Below are 14147 nucleotides of genomic sequence, written 5' to 3'. Positions count from 1 at the left end.
CATTCCTCTAACACCACCCTTCCTTCTTATGTTCTTCAACGTAACATTAGTAATCTGGTCATTCTCACATGGACGATCCCCCGTACAACACTATCATTGGACTAATTCCTACACCCCGCCCGACCTGAAACCTGCCAACATGGAGAGCCAAGGGTGCATGCTTCGATAATACATAACAGTGCACGGTTCTTGATTAAACAAAACAATCTGTATTCCACATCCTGCAGTTTTCTTGTTCCATAACCATAATCATGATAGGTTCATCCAACTCCCCTGACCCTTCCTTATCTGCACACATATCTCACCAGCCCTTCCAACTCTTAAGGTCGAATCATCATACTTTCAGAACCTAAGTCGATTTAGAATACTTGACAACTACAAATTAGTTGTTCGTTCAATCATCGCGCATATCCATAGGGTTATCGGATTTCACCCCTCCTATCGAAACAGCAACACCTGACGAACTTCCAACTCTTCCACCAACTCAACTCAAGGTCCTTATTGGAAAGAAATAGATTCCTAGCGGAGGAGTAGCGGCTTCTGAAGATTCAATAGCAAGGAGGGGAAACGTCGTGTCGAACTCCGGATCGATGACAAAAAACTTTCAAACCAACAGAACTTCTTCTGCTTCGTCTTATCCTCCAGCTGGCAATATCTCAATATCTCCCCTTTCCCATCAGATACCTGCGGACGTCACTCACTTGTGATCATGTATACCTATCGACTTAAAGAAAGCAATTATAGTATCATCACAATCCCTAATTTAATCGATGGAAATCAATCTCATACTCGATCTAGATGACTTCGTCTCCTAGGATATCAATTCCATGACCGATTATCGTACCCTTCGAAAAGTACACAGTGAATCGCCTTCCATTCCCCCTGATTAGAGTATCACCGATATCACAAGTCGTTACAAAGTAATGGAATGGAAGGGTGATGGTAAATTCCATCACACGAATCATCCGTGCGATCATATTTTGAACATCCCTCCTCCCTCCTCTCATTCCTGAAAACGATCTCTCATCTTCCCCTCAGTCCGTCCAGTACATTCGTCGGATACACTTCCAAGGGAATTAAAAAGTGCGGCTCAACTCGTAGGGATAGTTGGGTAAACTCGGAAAGGATTTCTACTCTTTCCCTCGATCCGTCGAATACATTGGTCGAATACGCTTCCAAGAGAATTATAAATTGCCTCATGCCGCTCATATCACATATCATAGTTATGACTCCGTGGTCTCGTACACATTTGACATACACCTATCACAACAAGGGTGATCGCAACATATGGGCAGTAACGATAATCCGACGGCCGACGATATTCAAGAGATTCATCAGAACAATTCGGTCAAGTACGGGAGGTATGTAGCAAACAAGATCATCATAAAGTTCAACAAACGTTGAAAATCAAGGAATCGAACAAATAAACCATGTTGAAATCTGAGACGATATCAATGTCGAGAGATCCATTCAAGACATATAAACATAAGAGAAAATACTTTGATCTTCAAGAAAAAGATTCATTCCAATGGTTCATCATTATCCAACCTTTTCAACATCCCCATACAAACTTCCTTCTGTTCTTCCCATAATAACCGTACGTACTGCCTCGCTCTTTCCCTATCTTCCAAATTTGATTCACTCTTCGATATCTCTCCTTCCCTCACTATCCCTTCCCCACCTTCTGTCTCTTTCCCATGTCTAGATCCTTCGTCGAGATCTTCCAGGCTCACAGACTTGTTATCGTGTTTTTTTGCCCGGGTTGAAATCTTCCGTTTCTTTTCAGTACCGACTACTTCTACTTCTTCCTCACGTGATCTCTTCCCTTTGAACATTCTATGACTTATCTCACTGATACCTTCCTCAGAGGTCTTTCTCCGATGGCTGGTTCCGCTCTGGCCTTTTCGGTCACTTTTCCTCTCATCCGTATCATCCGTATATTTGGCTAGTCCGTCAGAGGAAGAGATATCGACCGAAAGGATACCCCTCGCCCGGTCCAAAGAGAGAAATTCACTTCCGAGTGCTTCCTCCGCATCATTCACCACCTCTTTACACATTGTAGATAAAGTATTTCGCACTTTCTCCTCGTTATCAGGCGACACATAGGTGACCAGAAACTTCTTGATCGGATCTAATTTGTCTTTCTGTTCCGGGGTGAGATGGAGGATTCGGAGAGTCATAAGTAATGAATGTGACGGTGCGGGTGAAGGATTAGCATAAATGGTGTTTTTCCTATCAATCAGCAAACTCTCCTAAGCTCTGGAATGTTGTGAATATTCAGTTCTATGCAACTCTTGTGAAATTTTTAATGAAGTTGACAACAAGGATACGAGATGAGGGGAAGACTTACCCAGAATATTTCATCTCCCTCAAAACATCTTTCTTCAGATCTCCATCGTTGATTGTGTGCCATAATGGTTCTATCAAATGATCTAAGTCGACTTGCGCATGTGGCATTTCCAACCATCTCCTTGCAACTGCGGAAGAATGATCGTGTTTCCCATTGTGTTTCGTATCTTTGTCTTTCACATTTCCCTCTTTGATCACTTCGGGAGAGACATTCGACGTTCTGGGGCTTTTTGATCGTCCGGACTTTTGTAACTTTGCTCCGGCATCTGAAGCATCCGAACCCCCAGGAATTTCTGAAATTGGCGATTGCCTTGAACTTGAAGGCCCCTCCACAAACCCATATTCAGCCATCAACACTTCACTCCCATGGCCACCGTATTCGAAGCTCACTTCAACCCCTTCTTCCATATCTTTCCCCGATTTCAGACACATGGAGATTTTACCAGGTATCAAATGTTCCTCTGTACTCCCACTGTATGGTTTTGACGCGAATGTTGAATGACCGTCATTCTTCAGAGCAGGAGGAGTTGGACCAGATGGGTTTTTGGTACGAACACGAGGGAGAGAAGAAGCAGTAGGGATCCAATGAGGTAGACCTACAGAGGGATGGGATGAATGGTTTAGAAGATCGAGGAGTGGTACGAGGGTATGATTATATACGTCTGGAGGATATTCTGGAAGACCTAAGGCGAGAGTGACGCTACGAGTATTGACTGAGGTCAGTACCGTCTTACATTTGAGCATCGGAGTTGGTATTCCACGTGGGATTGTCATAGACGGGTTTCGGGGGAAGACACTTGCAACGCCAGTCTGGGACTTTTGATAAGGTGGAGATGTAGGAACAGCGGAGGAGAATGTGGACAATACCGTAAGTGAAAGGTAGATGTCAATTAGAAGAATAATGTCACTCACCGATGAGCCAAGCCCATAAGAGATCTTCCCCCGTCACTTCCTTCTCCAAGCCATCAGATCCAAAAGATCCCTCATTCACCTACTCATGTTATCACCCCTTATCCTTCAATCTCTTATCCAAAAGAAACTCACTAAGACATTCCGTAAAACCACCAAGTCATCTTCATATCTTCCCTTTACAACATCCACTTTCTTCCTCGCAGAAAGTGGGATATTCGCATACAGCGACAACCACCATTGTCTCCGCTGTTCTATATCTTCATTCCCATCAACCTCACTTTGTCGTTTCCTCTTCTTCCGATTTTTATGCACATCTTCAAGCGATTCATTCTCTTGCTCAGCATCATTCGTTGAGGTATTTGTCTTCGGTGTACAGATGGGAGAAGTATCATATGGAATCAACCAAGTGAGAGGATGCCATGGTCTGAAATTCGTAGGGAGAGTATCGAGATATGGTTTCCAATCATCTGCGTATCCTTCTCGTCGAGTCAGAGCCATAAATAGAGTCAAGAGTTGAGTAGTGTTGAGTCGTGCTGCGACGGAAGTACGAGGTCTTTTAGTATAGTGATTCCCCCGATGAGGTATAGGGTATAAATGTTTGGGTATGAGAGCAGTGGGGAGGGTTAAAGGATTGAGTAGTGCTGGAGCTGGAATTTCGAGTATAGTCTCTCCTGCCTAATCGTTAGCATCAGAAACTTAATTTGTATGATCATATTTCTACTCAGGTTATGTACGAAGATCATCTCCGAGCAGATGTCATCATGAGGGAAGAGTTCGAGTTTTGTAGGGGAAGACGAAGTGGGAGTAAGGCTTGGAAGGTAGAGTAAGATGAAATTACCTTGATAGCTCTAGTTGTGAATAGTCCTCTACCTGCTCCTAGAGAGTTAGCTATCTGACAAGGACGATAGGTGCAATAGATAGCTACCGGGAAGTGTTTGTTGAAGCAACAGGAGAGAAGGACCGACTCACCATCAACCTCACGAGGCTCTACAAGACATTTGAACCCTTCGAATCCCTCCAACCATCTCAGAAGAGACTGCCACCTGGATGAGAAATCATCTGTCATGGTCGTGAGGGACGTTGCATGTTGTTTGCACAGGATGAGACGGGGGGAAGGAGGAAGGAGGGGAGTAGGCGGAGGCGGAGGCGGAACCGGGGCCCCGGATGGTGACGAGACACGTTTTGATGACTAAACTCTCTCCTTCTTTTGCCTCTTTTCTCATTCATCTATCAACTCTACCTGGCAAGCTACATCGAGTCAAGTGAGGAGAGAAACAGCAAGAGGAGAATTGGACATGGTCAATAATCACAACGAAGATACAGAGTTGTATGTCTTTCAACCCCATCTTCTAGCTCCTTTCGCTGTCCCCTATGACCGCTCCTGGCTCCTCCCGGTACAAGATAACTGCCATGCAGCCCCACATTAGCTCCATATGAGCTAGCAGATACCAGAAGTAAGTGTCATTGAAGTCATACTGACATCCAGCAATGACGCCCTCCGAGCTCATGGCATCATCCCTCCTAAACCCCCTTCTAGAGAACCTTCTCCTGACCTCCCTCATTTATCCCACAACGACATCACCCATGCATTAGCCTCGCAAGCCACACCCGATCAGCTAGGCGAACTGTTAGAAGACGAACAACTGGATTCTGATGATGAAAAGGTGTTTGAAGCTTATCGTCGTCAACGGATGGCAGAGATGCGTAAGGAAGAGAAAAGTGGAAGGTTTGGGAGTTTGATGCCTCTCGGAAGGGAAGATTTCGTCAAAGAGGTGACGGAGGGTAGTAAGCAGTCTCCTCTTGGACAACAAGAAGAAGAGGACGATGATGATGATGAGAAGGAGGATGAAGGGGGTTTGGTTGATAGAAACGGGAGGTTGAGAGGAACTGGGGTGGTTGTGTTCTTATATAAGGATTCGTGAGTCTTCCCTCAGCTTGCTCTTCTTCTCTTAGTCACCACAACAGTACCTAGACATGCTTCAGGTTTGCAATCGCTACCTTCTGCATACTGTACTCTCATACAGTTCTATTCGTAGTCTTGAGGGATGTAAGTCGTTCTGACCTCAGAATACCCCTCTCTCAACACCTTCGACCCCTCCTACAAACCCTAGCCACCGCTCACCCATCCACCAAATTCCTCTCCATCCCCGCCCATCTATGCATACCCAACTACCCCGATCGTAATGTCCCCACACTGCTCGTATATCGTAACGGAGAAATCACCGGAAATCTCGTCGCTGGACAAGGACTTAACGGTCTCAAAACAACCGTCAGAGAGCTAGAGGGAGTTTTATTGAGATACAAAGCGATCGAGAAACCAGCAGATAGTTTAGGTCCGAAGAGAAATGAAGAGGAAGAAGATGATGATGTTGATGGGGAGTCCAGACTCGGAAAGGTCGGTATGGTGGGGAGTAAAGCGAGCGGGATCAGGAATGGGGACGAGGAGGATAGTGATTATGATCTTTGATCTTCAATCTTTCACCATGTCAGAATGTCATAAAGCTGGGGTGGGTAGGAAGGAACGTATGTCTTTAGACATGCTTGAATCAGTTACAAGAGGAAATTCATGAGGATGATGATGAAAGTTAAGAGGACTGATGATTTCGATGGACTGATGATACATGGATCTTCGATCTGGACAGCTTTCGATTCCAACTTCAACTACGTCAATATCAGAATATCGATCAAGAAATTGGACCTCATCGATGAGTATATTATCGATTTGCGAATCTATTTGACTTCAAACACGTGCGATCTCGGTTCGTCAAACTGACACGCCTTTCATTTAGAAGTCAAACACGTGAAATTATTCATCGGAACAATATACCGAACACCAGTGAAACTCGAATGCTTCAAAAAATTGCCCATGATCATTTTCCACCCGTAATCGAAATCACTATCCAGCCTTCGACTACGGACTTGAACGTGTAAGTCACTCGAAGATCGTCCACTACGTCATAGAGATCTTCACTTTACTAACCGAATGATTATAACTGCGGTACTGCGGACGTCGGAAGACACTTGGATTTGAAGCTACGCGAATCTTTCCTCTCGGATAATCGACATTTCAGCGGTTGATTCGCTTTGTTAGACCGCTCAGTCCATCATCCAAAACCTTTCTCACTACGGATCGAACTTCTCCTTCTTTGTGACTAACCCCCATCAGGCGGATAATTGCACGATTTGTGAGCGGAAATCAGGAGGATATGACAATGTGACATGTTCACAAAATGTCTTATTAAATTGACCCACAATCACAGTGATACTCCAATTGTCCTGTCAACTGACCATCTGGCCCCACTCACCTTTGAACCAGATATCGTGCATTTCCACGAGCTAGAGAACTATTGACGATCTTATACGTCCATCCTCGACCTTGCAGTATAGTTTTCGAACGATCTCAAATCACTCTGTCATGCGGTCCATGAACTGCGGATTAAGCGACACTTTGGCCCAATTCGACGACTCATCCCGGTTCTCCGGCCTCGGAAGGTCGGCGAGATGTGATCGAACATTCCCACATGTGACTCTGACATTTCACATACTATCACATTACTCCTAAATCCATGAAGAGTTCCGAATGATTGACCGATACTTTAACATTATGTTCAGAGCAAAATACACTAGACAGACGTCATGATCCTCTCTTCCTCTTGATTTTCACTAACGCACAGATCCACGATTGATCATTCGGAATTTCCATACTCATGTGACGTAGTTAGAAAGTCCTACTCGTCCACTGAATTTATCTATAATATCTACTCTCTTTCCATACCTTTCCTATCTTTCAAACAAACTTTTCTTATTCCTATTAAGATTTCATACCAAGTATCGGACCTCCAATCAATCGCACCGCCACAACAGGAAGAATCGCCACAGACATCACAATGCTTCTTTTCAACATCCTCACTTCCATATCAATCGTTTCGGCTAGAACGATCACAGTCGTCAATTCATGTTCGGATACCATCTGGCCTGCTCTTTTCACAGGATCAGGTGACGCCCCTACTCAAGCTACAGGGTTCGAACTTGATGCTGGTCAATCCACCAGTTTTCCCGTACCTGATAATTGGACAGCTGGTAGAATTTGGGCAAGGACGGGATGTAGTGGTGGAACATGCTTGAGTGGACAATGTACTGTTGGAGCGGCAGGAGGTGATACTTGGTGAGCCCACTTTTTTACTCATGCATTCAAAACCTTTCCAGAGCGTGAACGTTTTTCCTCCTCATGGTCCCATCGCGGCGAGGTTCATGTGATTTATACTGTGTGCAGAGTGAAGATTGGTCAGGGCGTTGAGAGGACTCTCATTTGAGCGACAGCTGACTAGCAGTACGGGTACAGGTGTACCTCCCGCTACTTTAGGTATGTCCCTTCCCCCCACTTTATTTCTACCTTCCTACTCCATCTCTCTTGGTTCCAAATGAGATTTCTCTCCCTTGAGTGTTTCAAACAGTCGTGTGCTACAATCGGGATTGCCGTATCAGCTGACTTTCAGCCGAGTTCACCTTGAGCTCTTCTGGAGGTGTTGACAACTACGACGTTTCTCTCGTTGACGGTTTCAACATACCAGTCTCTATCACCAGTGGAAGTTGCCCCACGGCAGAATGTGCGGTAAACCTCAACACTCTTTGTCCTGCACCATTGAGGAGCGATATCGATTCTGGTGGTACCAATTATGGATGCTCAAGTGCTTGTGTGGCTGGATTGGGGAATGAAGCTGGTGGAAATAGGGATTGTTGTACCGGTAAGTTCTTTTTGTTTTACTTTCTTTCACACGTCCCTCGAAGACGTGTCAATAAGGATTGTGTCACTTGATTTGCCCACTCCACCAAGATTCCTGTGTGATCATAACTTCCTTCGACCACGTACCGAATCTCATCACATACCCACGCACTACATCCTTGAAGATATCTGACTTCGGTAATACAAATATTGTTGAGAAGCACAAAAAGCTGACCTGCTTAGGTCAATTTGGTACGCCTGATCATTGTAAAGCTGATTGTGTGGATTACTATCATTTATTCAAGGATAACTGTCCCAACTCTTACGCCGTGAGTGACTTCGTGTTCCCCACACCCTCCCCTCCGTCAACATGAATCTTCGGTTTTGAGAACTTGTGCTCATCATTCATGTGCAAGCTAGAGTATGGTCAATTGCTGACGTTGTTAGTTTGCCTATGAGTCAGCCTCTCTTCATTTGTCTCCTCGACGTCAAGTTGTACCCATCATGAACCTCTTTCTCCTCAAAGTTCTTCACCTGCATCAACCCGGCTCGCTCCCACATCTTCCGGAGTGAATATCAAAACTAGTATTCCCCCCTATCAGTCGGAACGAGGTAGAGAGATAGAAGCGACATGATTTAGATGCTGGAATTTCATTTGCTGACGAACAGTGAAGCATCAGGGACCGCCCTCTGGACTTGTCCAGCACCAGTGGGATCCGCACCCGATTACACCGTCACTTTCTGCGCTTCCGGGGCGGGTTACGTAGGTTCGACAACAGCTTCGGACATGTACGATTACAACACCGCACCTTCTTCTTGCGCCAGCGAATGAGCAGAAGACTAACTGGAGAGGATACGACCAGTGGGGATTGAGATTGAATGTTTTTTTACGGAATGTAAGCAAAGTGCGATTGTGGAGGTTGTGACATGAGGAAGGGAAAGTTGGGAAAGTGAATATGAAGAAGATGAGAGAAGTAGTATGCAACATGTTCATCCGGCGTGCATAATCTGTTCGAGTGTCCCTTCACCATCCATGGAAAAGAACCAAATTACTCTTTACTGGTGCGCACAATGAGGTATGATCTCAGTTCAACTTGATCAGTCCAAGTCGAGTAGCTGTCCAGATCAGGAGTAGCAGTAACAGGTTCCTTGGGATTGGTATTTCATGGATCACTCCTCTCTCTTTTTGACTGTTCCACTGATAAGCAGTATGGGTGATGGACCATCAGGAACCTCACACTGTACTTGTCCAGCTACTAAAAGTTCAAAATCCAATCATACAGTCATTGACTGTTTTTTCAATGAAGGTTTTGAGGGTCTGAACTCCCCTTTTAATAGGTACAACCACAATATCACTCCCTCCACCTGAGCAAGTGAACGGATCTCTGGCCAGTGGTTTACAGCTGAAGTTGGACAGTTAGAGAAGGCCAAAAACAATGATATATTGAGCAATGGGTCAACATGAAGGGTTACAAGCCTGTGGAGCCTGTGTGAAGACATGAGGGGAGCTAACCTGAGGAAGTGGCCAAGGAGGGAGATATCATCAATACTGAATCTTGATGTGCATGTAGCCTATCAGCAAGACCCTTGGGTTTCACCCTCCACCCCACAAGGTGCTCAAAGTCCCCTCTCTCACTCTCACCTCCATGTCTACAAGTAAATCATATATCAAACAATTACCCCAACTGTTGGAAATGAAGGTCAGGCGATCCACTCTAATTTCTCCATCATCTCTTGCAACTTGTTCTGCCTTACCGTTTGGATAGTCTGAGAGACCAGATCAGATGCCACTCCTGACTCCCCGGCTCCTTCAATATGGATTCCTTCAGATTCCCATTCATGATTCATGACGTCTTCATCGAACAGTGAGTCTATCTGTTGCCCACTATCTGTGGATTGCGCGCGATCCTCCTCAAACACTTCATTGGTGTCTTTGAACTCTGCCAATGAGTACATCATATAACATCCACCCTCCAATGACCCTCCTGGTGTTGGACGAAAATGAAATGGCAACCGTCCAACTTTCCAACCCGGTTCTGCCTCGAGTACAGTTGTCACAATTTTACACCAAGAATCCTCCAATTCCAACCAGTTTCCGGCGTGTGACAGGGCTTGTAGTTCCCTGACTGAGCATGCAGAAGAGGAGAACACTTGCTTGAAGTTTCTGGCAACATATTGCTTGTTGTATTCTGAGTGCTCCGCCGACATTGTCAGTAGACCCAAACAAAGCCTATCATTCATAGTCTAGACGAGTACAATGAGTTCATTGCCATCTGCGTTTTCCACCACAGTCCAGGCGTTGGGCATCCTACGAGTTCTGCTCACTCCATCATGGCTGTCCTGACACGGGTAGAACTTGGAGAAAAGATCGGAGCAGGCCTTCCAACCTTGTCCAAAAAGGGTTTTCAGGGATGTTTCATTGCTCCTGGTGGGAGGTTCTTCAATATGCATGGGTATAATAGTATGAGTACTCATTTCAAGGGAGAGATTGTGGATTGTAATCCAGACGGTAATCAAAGATACGGAGTGAGAAGTTGCAAACGGGACAGAGTGAGTTGTATGAGGGAAGTTTGTTACAGCGTCTTGGGCCGGAGATGGGTCTTGAGGAAAGAAGCCCTTCCTCTCCTTTGTATTTGATCAAGAGTGGGTTGCAACGCTTACCATTCAGAAAAATATACAGTATGGTCTGAGAGGGGTTTTGTTCTGGAATTACGTCCAAAAATTAGCTGCCCGGACTTTCCATATAAATATTAGTCGATACTTATGGGGCAATTCCTCGTGTAAGCTCTGTAAGCGTATTATCTCCTGACATCAATAGTCACAATCAAAACCAGCACAATCACAAAAACAGTCCATGAATCTTGCAGCAGAGGGAGAGGAAGTCAAGGATTCGGAAGGAGCTTCACGCACGGAAAAGTGTCCTCCCCATCCTCCTAATTTAGAGGGCATGTATACTCATCCGGTATGTTTCAACTTTCTGCACTATCAATGGCGAATAGACAAGGATCTTCAATATCCATTCCATGCCTGCACTCAATGCTTTACCACCTTGTCATATCATGCATTTCCCTCCTCAGCATTTAGATTCCATTACATCCGCTTCACTCCCTCGATGCACCGTCCCATCCACTGCCGCTGGCTGTCAGAGGTTTGGTGGTGTGATGGTCCACAAAACAACAGAAGTGTCTGTCTTTTCCAGACAACTTTCAGGCACTGCCACTACAATGAAAGAGCACTGGTACCTTCCCCCGGGGAGTTAACATTCATTGTATCTACTGCTAAGGGCCTGTGTTCTGGGTTGGGGATCCAAGCTCTGGGTGATTCTGCGGATTTTGACCAGGAGGCACACCAAAAGAACAAGCTGTATTGGGCCTTATTGCATAACGGCTCTGACAGCTGCACCACATGCCATTGTTGCGCCCTGAAGGATTGATATGCCATGTTGAACCACTTTGTATTTGGGTCGTCTGCGTTGGTAGTTCCCGATGTGGCTGCATCATTGACCGTAACCGGGAGCCCAAATGCCCCACCATTAGATCCTTGAAGCCTGGAAATGGCTTGAAACGCGGTAGTGAGTACTTCCATGGGTTCGGCGTTCCCGCTTGTTACAAAGATTCCCAAATGTGCAGTTGTGTCATCCGCCCATGTGAATAGATGGCTTGAAGGAAGTATGCCCTGAGTCAGAAGCTTGGCCAACTCTTCTGGTATGTCACGGAGTGACAATTCATGATGGCTTGGGTCATTGTCTGACGCACTTAGACAAGGACACAGACTTTTCAGACAGCCAAGCATAATCCAGCAACCAGCACTCTCCTTTTCGTTTGCAAAAGTGTGTTTGACAATAAGATGGGGGAATGCCTCAATATCTATTGATTGGATATTTTGGTTAGCTGCGGTAGAATGCTTGGATGGAAATTGATAAGCTACTGTATGTATGTATACAGTGGCAAAAAGGGTGTGGAAAGATGAAGTGAGCAGGAGATGATTTTGCACTCCCGCGGATCCTTTCACTGGTTGCCTTCCATGGTTAGCTGACCTGTAAATGGTAAGCAAGATAGTAAGCCTCTCCTCCTCTGCTATCCGAACACGTACGATGGGAGATTCTCCCTAGATCCCTGCTATATGGTATGAATATCTAGGACATACACATTGGAGGGCCTGGAGAAAAACTGCATTCCATCGAGGAAGGGGACTGAAAAGAATCGTCCTCTCCTCGACCGGGGATCCGAAGTTTCCAGGCGAAAGAGCGGTCATCATACATACCCCTCACATGTGATGCAGTCACTTTTCTGCCCCAAGTCTCGTTCCCCAGTAATCCTCTAGCTAGCCAAAGGGAAGCCAATGGAGAAGACTATATATCTTGATGGTCATCCACTGGAAGTTTGACATCCAACAGCACGTAAGATGCTAATCGAGTAGGCCTGTGCTACATCACATCTTGCACTGATGCTCTAAACTCCGCGTCAACTCGGATTGAGGCTTCATCACCCCTGTCACTAATTAGTATTACTGATGTCTGAATCCACGTTCAAGCAATCGTGGGGCTTTTGGTAACCTTGGGTTCCAACATGCTTGCCAGGTGGAAAACTTGTTAGGTGACGGACGGAAGCCGTGACGCTTCGAAGAGGCATGGGGGTTAGCATGACTGTTGGGAGCTCCGTGACCCACAGAAGAATTGGTCCTGATCAAACCCATAACTCACAAACCCAGTCCTCATTGCTTGGCAAGGTAACTGAAGATATACTGCATGATATCCTGCGGGAGGAAGAGGCCAGGGATGCATAGTTCTCCACTTATTTGACCTCTTGATGAGGACCATGGGGCACTGTTTTCACACCATGGATGGTCAAATCTGACAGACAAATGGTTCTAGTATCCTCTCACCACCTCCAACGTCCCCCTCAAGAATTTTGTGATTGTCTAGATCAGTGGTTGTTGATGAGGAATGATTCTTTGGTGGGTCATGGTCAAGGAACCATGATGCTCCCAAGTGGCACGGATCCTCTGTTGGTCATGCTTACCCCCATGAGGCTCCGAAGTGTCACGGCTTCCGTAGGTCACGTACGTACAACAAAACTTCAACTGTCATGTTAGAGTCACTGTAGCCACACAAGTCAGACTGACTTTTCATACCAAAGAACGTTCAACTCGAGGTGTCATACAAATACATCTCCTGCCACTGACATACTGTCATGAACATGACTGCCACGTCGGTATTAGGAGATCAGGGTCCACGGAGTTATGGTTGAGGAGTCCCTGAGCGTAGTCAGCAGATACATTATTTGAAGCTATCCGTTATCTCTTCGAAGAATGTATCTTCCTCTGTCTGAACTACAAGTAACGTCTAAGCACTATGTCACAGGGTTGTTTCTTCCTTAACTTCTTAGGACCGACGGCCAATAACTTCGTGGGCTTCGACCTTCACCAACTTCGTTGCTCGAGATATGAAATAGGTGACAATAACTTCTGGGTGTGATAACTTCGTGCTTAACTAACTTCTATCACTAAGACAACAACCAGAGATCGTCAAAGATCTCTGGGAACTTCGTGTCACGGCCGTCGAACAACTACTTCTTAATAGACCGACGGTCGACGAACCTCGGCTAACTTCACGCTCTGAGTCGATGTCTCACCCAACCAGGAGGGCGCAGACTTCGAAAGGGGTGTAACTACGGCGTACTTCGGCGTAGTTACTCTAACTAGGGTTTTGATCTACTGATGGCGATGTATCTTGATTTATAGCTATCTCTATCTGTCTTTTACTACTGACAACAATCAAGGATCGCTGAAGAACTTCAGCGATCTTCTCAGCTAATATTATCTACTCCTCCTAGACCTTCATCCAACCCTCTCGCGCTTTGACGTACTTCAACGCACTTCGTCCAACTTCCCCGAGCCCTCGGCCATCCTCTTCCTCCTTCGACTAACTCCGCCTAACATCGCCGCACTTCTGCTCCCATTGTCCCTACTTAGCCTAACCCCGCCTAACATCGCCGCACTTCTGCTCCCATTGTCCCTACTTAGCCTAACTCCGTCTAACTTCGCCGTACTTGGTGTCAGAAGTCCTGAGTTACGTGTAGAGTAAAGAGGTTAAGGCGTGATGGGGTTTTGATGGCCAAAGGAGGGTCATTGTTGGTGGAGTAATCGAGGTGTCACGACGTAG

The 14147-nt window shown here is 45.8% G+C and overlaps 5 protein-coding genes across 5 annotated transcripts; 3 read left to right on the top strand and 2 right to left on the bottom strand.

The window, feature by feature from the left end:
• Window positions 1-1520: 1520 nt before the first annotated feature.
• TREMEDRAFT_65667 (uncharacterized protein) lies at window positions 1521-3759 on the bottom strand (the record flags this gene model as incomplete). The annotated part of the gene is made up of 4 exons (XM_007007757.1): window positions 1521-2232; window positions 2351-3062; window positions 3262-3340; window positions 3394-3759. The coding sequence occupies 4 exons, from the start codon at window positions 3757-3759 to the stop codon at window positions 1521-1523; spliced, it is 1869 nt and encodes a 622-aa protein (XP_007007819.1).
• Window positions 3760-4739: 980 nt separating this feature from the next.
• Window positions 4740-5728, top strand: TREMEDRAFT_35253 (uncharacterized protein; the record flags this gene model as incomplete). The annotated part of the gene is made up of 3 exons (XM_007007652.1): window positions 4740-5053; window positions 5144-5179; window positions 5329-5728. Coding segments are annotated over 3 exons (750 nt in total), but the record flags the coding sequence as incomplete, so codon positions are not given.
• A 1420-nt stretch (window positions 5729-7148) lies between these two features.
• Window positions 7149-8816, top strand: TREMEDRAFT_35072 (uncharacterized protein; the record flags this gene model as incomplete). The annotated part of the gene is made up of 5 exons (XM_007007628.1): window positions 7149-7426; window positions 7593-7624; window positions 7758-8006; window positions 8228-8327; window positions 8654-8816. 5 exons carry the CDS (start codon window positions 7149-7151, stop codon window positions 8814-8816), a joined length of 822 nt encoding a protein of 273 aa, XP_007007690.1.
• A 1499-nt stretch (window positions 8817-10315) lies between these two features.
• On the top strand, window positions 10316-10921 carry TREMEDRAFT_65664 (uncharacterized protein; the record flags this gene model as incomplete). The annotated part of the gene is made up of 3 exons (XM_007007756.1): window positions 10316-10534; window positions 10653-10764; window positions 10803-10921. The coding sequence occupies 3 exons, from the start codon at window positions 10316-10318 to the stop codon at window positions 10919-10921; spliced, it is 450 nt and encodes a 149-aa protein (XP_007007818.1).
• Window positions 10922-11203: 282 nt separating this feature from the next.
• Window positions 11204-11776, bottom strand: TREMEDRAFT_65663 (uncharacterized protein; the record flags this gene model as incomplete). The annotated part of the gene is made up of 2 exons (XM_007007755.1): window positions 11204-11685; window positions 11740-11776. The coding sequence occupies 2 exons, from the start codon at window positions 11774-11776 to the stop codon at window positions 11204-11206; spliced, it is 519 nt and encodes a 172-aa protein (XP_007007817.1).
• Between the last annotated feature and the right edge of the window lie 2371 nt (window positions 11777-14147).

This window comes from Tremella mesenterica, assembly GCF_000271645.1.
Source record: "Tremella mesenterica DSM 1558 unplaced genomic scaffold TREMEscaffold_15, whole genome shotgun sequence".
Lineage (NCBI taxonomy): Eukaryota > Fungi > Basidiomycota > Tremellomycetes > Tremellales > Tremellaceae > Tremella > Tremella mesenterica.
Note: the sequence above shows the minus strand (reverse complement) of the source record. Positions and strands in the feature narration are given on the sequence as shown.